General features: G+C 43.6%; 1 protein-coding gene across 2 annotated transcripts; it reads left to right on the forward strand.

Moving 5' to 3' along the window:
• The first annotated feature begins 5,313 nt into the window (after positions 1–5,313).
• LOC145360182 (actin-1-like) lies at positions 5,314–6,432 on the forward strand. Of its 2 annotated transcripts, XM_080215211.1 has the most exons (2): positions 5,317–5,934; positions 6,121–6,432. In XM_080215211.1, exons 1-2 carry the CDS (start codon positions 5,317–5,319, stop codon positions 6,430–6,432), a joined length of 930 nt encoding a protein of 309 aa, XP_080071337.1. The 2 variants fall into 2 exon arrangements, with proteins under 2 accessions (XP_080071338.1, XP_080071337.1); XM_080215212.1 differs by having other exon boundaries at positions 5,314–6,432.
• Positions 6,433–6,779: the final 347 nt, after the last annotated feature.

Consider the following 6,779-nt stretch of genomic DNA (forward strand, 5'->3'; position numbering starts at 1 on the left):
GGTAGCAAATTCTATAGATTCACTTTCTCCCTGTTGATTATTCTAAGTTCCACCCTTTCTATTACCTCTGACTTGCCTGTTCCTATAGGAATGGTACTAGTGTCCTGCACCATGAAAACTGAGGCAAGGTATTGATTTAGCATCTGTGCCATTTCAGGATTCATTATTATTAACTCTCTGGTTTCATCTTCCAGGGACCAACATTCATCTTAGAGACTCTTCCCTTTTATATACTTACAGAAGCTTTTGCTATCCTTTTGGATATTTTGCACCACTTTTATAATTTATAATAAGAACATAAGAACATAAGAAATAGGAGCAGGAGTAGGCCATCTAGCCCTTCGAGCCTGCCCCGCCATTCAATAAGATCATGGCTGATCTGTCGTGGCTCAGTTCCACATTCCTGCCCTCTCCCCATAACCCTTAATCCCCTCTCTTATCAAAAACCCATCAACCCTCTTCTTAAAAATATTTAGCGAGGTAGCCTCCACCATTTCAACAGGCAGAGAATTCCAGAGATTCACCACCCTTTGAGTGAAGAAGTTCTTCCTCAACTCCGTTCTAAACCCCCCCCCCCCCTTTATCTTGAGGCTGTGCCCCCTAGTCCTACTGTCCTTTCTGAGCGGGAAGAGTCTCTCCACCTCTATCCTATCCATCCCATTCATCATCTTATACGTCTCAATGAGATCTCCCCTCATTCTTCTAAACTCTAACGAGTACAAGCCTAGTTTATTCAGCCTCTCCTCATAGCTCAACCCCCTCAACTCCGGCATCAGCCTAGTAAACCTCCTCTGCACTCCCTCCCAGGCCAAAATATCCTTGTGTAAGTACGGCGCCCAAAACTGCACGCAGTACTCCAGCTGCGGCCTCATCAAAGCCCTATACAGCCGCAGCAAGACCTCCCTACTTTTATATTCAATCCCCCTCGCTATGAAGGCCAGCATCCCATTCGCCTTCCTGACCACCTGCTGCACCTGCAAGCTGGGTTTTTGCGACTCATGCACAAGGACCCCGAGGTCCCTCTGCACCGCCGCCTGCTGCAGTTTTTCTCCACGTAAGTAATAATCCTTCCTACCATGATTCCTACCAAAGTGGACCACCTCGCACTTGCCAACATTAAATTCCATTTGCCAGTTCCTGGCCCATTCGCCCAGCCTATCTAGATCCTTCTGCAGACTCTCCCCACCCTCCGCACAATTTGCCTTTCCACCAATCTTGGTGTCATCAGCAAATTTACTTTTTCAGTATTCCTTTGTTTATGTTTGAAAGTTTCCAATCTTCCAGCCTGCCATGGCCTTTGCAATATGATAACCTTAGTTTTTGTCTTTATATTGTCCTTGACCTCCTTGTGTAGCCATGGATTTTTGTTTTACCCTGTCTTACCATCTTTCTTCCTCACTGGGATATATTTTAGTTGCGAGGAATTGAGTGTCACCTAAAACAACTGCCACTGCTCATCTGCTGTCCTACCTTATAGCCTTCCTACCCACTCTACTCAGGCCAGAACTGTCCTCATGCCTATGTAATTTCCTTTGTTCAATTCCAGAACATTAGTGTGGTACTCCACTTTCTCACCCCTAATTCTATCATACTGTGGTCACTACTCCCAAGAGGATCCTTAACTATGAGGTCATCAATTAATCCCTCCTCATTACACAATATCAAATCTAGAGTAGCCTGTTCCCTAGTTGGTTCCACGACATGCTGTTCCAAGAAACAATCTCCAATGCATTCAGTGAACTGCCTCCAGGCTACCCTTGCCAATTTTATTCTTCCAATCTATGCACATATTAAAAATCACGCAAAATTATTGCCATACCTTTCTTGCAAGCTCCCATATTTCCAGTTTTATACTGTGCCCCCCTGTGGAACTACTGCTTGGGGACTGATAGATTCTTCCCTTTGTTATTCCTTATTTATACCCAGACTGATTCCACATCTTGATTTCCAGAGCTTATGTCATTTCTCTTTACAGCACTGATCCCTTTCTTCACCAACAAAGGTACACCACCTCTTTTTCCTTTCAGTCTATCTTTCCAAAATACTTGAGTATCCATGGATATTCAATTCCCAGACCTGGTTTCCTTTTAACCATGTCTCAGTAATCGCCACCAAATCAGACCCTTTTGTTTCTATTTGCACCATTAATTCATTAATTTTCTTCATGCATTTCGGTACAAAGCTTTTAAATTTGTTCTACTGGTAAATTTCCTTCCTCTTTTATAATTCTTTAGTGCATAAAGATATTCACCCTTTCTGTCCCTCACCTTTATTGTCTGGTAACTATCCATCACATTGCTAACCTGCACTCTTAACTCCTCCTTTAATTTGGATTTTCTAATTTCCCCTACAATTGAACACCCACTCCCATTCACTTTAAAGCACTATCTATGGCCCTTGTTATACAATTTGCTAAAACTCTGGTCCCAGCATAATTCAAATGAAGACCAACCCATCAGAACAGGTCCCTTGTTCCCCAATACTGGTGCCAATGTCCAATGAATTCAAACCCATTTTTCTCACACCAATCTTTAAACCATGCATTTACTTGCTTAATCTTATTGACCCTGTGCCAGTCATGACTCAGGTAGTAATCCAGAGATTATTATCTTTTTGGTTCTGCTTTATAATTTAGCTCCTAGATGTCCATACTCTGTATTATCTATATTGTTGGTACATGTGTGGACCATGACAAGTGGATCTTTACCCTCCCATTCCAAGTTCCTCTGCAGCCTCGATGAGATATCTGAACCTAAACACCAGGTAGGCAATACAACCTTTAGGACTCCCAATCCTGGTCACAGAGAACAGTGTCTACGCCCCTAACTATTCTATCCCCAATTACAACTACATTTCTTTTCTCTTCTGCCCCTCCCCCACTTGAATGGCTGCTTGCACCACAGTGCTGCAGTCAGTTGGCTCATCCTCCTTGCAGTCCCTGTTCCCATTCACACAGGGAACAAGAATCTCGAACCTGATGGACAAAGAGAAGGGCTGAGGCTCCTGCAACTCTACCTCCTGGATCCCTCTACCAGCCTCAGTTGCAGCCACGTCCTCCTGTCCCTGACCACTGGTCAAATTTATGTTAGTAAGGGGTGTGACTGCCTCCTGAAACACAGCATCCAGGTAACTCTCCCCCTCTCTGATGTGTTACAGCGTCCGAAGCTCAAAACCCACTCATCAACTCTGAGCCAGAGTTCCTCAAACAACCAACATTTACTACAGATGTATCACTGGGAACCACAGTGGGGTTCACCTGCTCCCACATCTTGCAGGAACAACACATCACCAGATCCTCATCCTTATTTAATTAGTTTTGAATTTGGTTTTTAAATTTTTTGAACTTTTTTATATCTCTGCTTAATATCTCAACCTGAACACAACTTATCACCAGGAACTTAACAGATTCAAACTTAACACAAATTCAAATTTAGCAGATTCCCTTTTAATCAATCAAATCATAGCCTTCCTGTGACATCACTTTTCAGTCTCCTCCCCCATTCCCCCCATCCCCCCACCCCCGCACCAGTCTCCCCCTATCTCACACCCCCTCAACTCGGAATCAGAATCCTGAAAATCCTTGAGATAAGTTTTTATATATCCCTTACTTTGCCAGCCTACTGTTCAGCTCACTCCTGCTCAGTTCCACTCCTGAAGTGATTGTAACTTTTTAAAATATGAAATGCAGAGGAACAGAATCACAGGATCACTAATTAGTCCTAACAACAAGAAAAAAAATTATTAAACATGAAAATTGGGTTACGATGCCAAAGCCCACTCTAAGCACAATAGAAATGGTAGCACAGTGGTTAGCACTGCTGCTTCACAGCTCCAGGGCCCTGGGTTCAATTCCCAGCTTGGGTTACTGTCTGTGTGGAGTTTGCACATTCTCCTTGTGTCTGTGTGGGTTTCCTCCGGGTGCTCTGGTTTCCTCCCACAGTCCTAAGATGTGCGGGTTAAGTTGATTGGCCATGCTAAAATTGCCCCTTAGTGTCCTGAGATGTGTAGATTAGAAAGATTAGTGGGTGGATATAGGGGTAGGGCCTGGGTGAGATTGTGGTCAGTGCAGACTTGATGGGCCAAGTGGTCTCTTTCTGCATTGTAGGGTTTCTATGATTCCATGAAACACAGTTGGAATTGAAACCAACCCAGATAGACAGCACCTGCAGGGGAATATAGATAAGTTATGTGAGTGGGTAAAGAATTGACAGATAGCATATAATGCGAGAAATGTGAAGTTGTCCACTTTGGCAAGAGGGAATAGAAAGGCAGAATATTATTTAAATTGAGAGAGACTGCAGAATGTGTGGTACAGAAGAATCTGGTGTCCTTGTATATTAACCACAAGATGTCAGCATGCAGGTAGAACAAGTTATTAGAAAGGCAAATGGAATATTGGTCTTTATTGCAAGGGGGTGGAGTATAAATAGAGCAGTCTTGCTGCAACTGTATATGGCATTAGTGTGTATAGTATATAGTTTTGTCCGCCTTGTGGAGGGATATACTTGCACTTGAAATAATTCTGTGTAAATTCACTAGGCTGATTTCTGGAGTCTCGAAGAATGAGACGTAATCTTATTGAAACATATATGCTAAGGGGACTCGGCAGGATAGCTGCTGAGGATGGTTCTCCTCCTGCAGAACCTAAAACCAGGAGACTCAGTTAATAAGAGGTGTCCCACTTGAGAGAGATAAGGATTTTTTAATTAGTCTTTGGAATTCTCTTACACATTGAACTGTGGAGATTGGGTCATTGATTATAGTCAAGGCTAAGTTAGATAGATTTTGACTCACGAGGGAGTCAAGCGTTAATGGTGGATGTGCAGGAAAATAGAGTTGAGGCATAATCAGATCAGCCATAATCTTAACCAATGTCGAAGGGCTCACGCCTTAAATGATCTTATGAGTTCGTCACAATGTCTATTTTCTATTCTTTTATTACCCACCATCGTCTATTTTCGATATCCCATTGTTTTCCGCTATCCTGAAATTAACATTCTATTTCCCTGTGTTCTTTATTTCTCTGACTTGCTTATCGCTTTAGGTAAAGCTCAAAATCCAGCGCTATGAACTGCTAATTTGCGTTGCCAATGTATCTGCATCTGTCATCTTGCGTAACAATGTGTCTGGAGGGAAGAGAAAATAGGATACTCCGAGATAGGGGCCCCTTATTGGCACACAGAGAGAAAGAGTACGGCCGAGCTCTGTGACCTCATTAAAAGAGAACTCTCAAAACCCATCTCTTTCACTCAACCTTCCCTCACAAGACGAACTGCTTTCCCCAACTTCGCCACGAGCATAAACGGGATCAAAACCATGGACCATTCCGCTGTAATCATTGACAACGGTTCGGGTATCTGCAAATCAGGGATAGCTGGGGACAACGCTCCAAGATCGGTTATTACATCCATCGTCGGCCGTCCCAAAGCCAAGGCAACCATGCTTGGGGCTGGTCACAAGGAGTACTATGTCGGGGAAGAAGCTCAAGCCAAGAGGGGCGTCTTGAGTTTGAAATATCCAATTAAACATGGCATAGTGACTGCCTGGGACGATATGGAAAAGATCTGGAGACATGTATATGACTGTGAGCTCCACTTAAAATCACACGAAAGGCCTGTGCTTTTGACCGAAGCCCCTTTGAATCCCTTACATAACCGAGAGACCATGACCGAGATAATGTTTGAAAGTTTCAAGGTGCCCGCAATGTATGTGGCCGTCCAGGCTGTGCTAGCTCTGTACGCTTCAGGGCGGACCACTGGCTTGGTTATGGACAGTGGAGATGGCGTGACCCACACCGTCCCCATCTACGAAGGCTATTGTCTCCCTCATGCTGTCAACAGATTCGACCTAGCTGGCCGAGACATCACACAATACTTCGTCAGGATCTTGATGGAAGTTGGACACTCCTTCATCTCCTCTGCAGAAAGGGAGATTGTGAAGGATATCAAGGAGAAACTGTGCTATGTAGCCGTTGATCCACAGTTGGAGCTGAGGAAAAGGCGGGAAGATATCCAGAAGGAATACAAGCTGCCTGATGGAAATGTGATACAGATTCAAAGCCAACTTTTCAGAGCCCCGGAGATACTTTTTTCTCCTGCTAACGTGGGCGTTGAATGTCAGGGTGTCCATAGGCTGGTCTTCAAGAGCATCTTGAAATGTGACATCGATCTACGGAAATGTCTTCATTCAAACGTGTTGCTCTCGGGTGGCTCCACGCTCTTCCCATGCCTAGACGAAAGGCTGCTGAAGGAGCTTCAGTTGCTGGTTCCAGCTGGAGTCCCGGTGAAGGTCATTGCTCCTCCAGAGAGGAAGTACTCTGTTTGGATAGGGGCTTCCATCCTAACGTGTTTAACTTCCTTCCAAGAAATGTGGATTACTGCTTGCGAGTACCTGGAGATGGGATCGTGTGTGGTTCACAGAAAATGTTTCTAGGAACTCCTGTTTGAATAACAACTATCGCTAAGAATAGCAGATACTTTAATGGGCCATGGTTTTAAATGTTGAATGAGAAATAAACGACTGGAACTAATATTGCTGAGTAGCTTTGGTTGTGGGATCCTGTGACTTTAACTTAGCTGTTAATTGGTTGTTAACAATACAATCCAAAAGCCCAGGTAGAGGTGTGTGTGTAATATGTGTTTTACATAGAGTTATTTAAAAAGCATCTTGTGTACGAAACTTTATTTCCTGTTGTAATGTTTTTGTAACATTTTTGCGTCAACATATTCCCATTATAAATTCCTTTGTCCAATTTATCATGAAAGTAATCATAGTTCCAG

Source organism: Carcharhinus amblyrhynchos, chromosome 30, assembly GCF_965287045.1.
Source record: "Carcharhinus amblyrhynchos chromosome 30, sCarAmb.v2.hapA, whole genome shotgun sequence".
In the NCBI taxonomy this organism is placed as follows: domain Eukaryota; kingdom Metazoa; phylum Chordata; class Chondrichthyes; order Carcharhiniformes; family Carcharhinidae; genus Carcharhinus; species Carcharhinus amblyrhynchos.

Coding starts and splice junctions, on each gene's coding strand:
- LOC145360182 (XM_080215212.1), top strand. CDS start 5,317: ATGGACCATTCCGCTGTAATCATTGACAACGGTTCGGGTATCTGCAAA.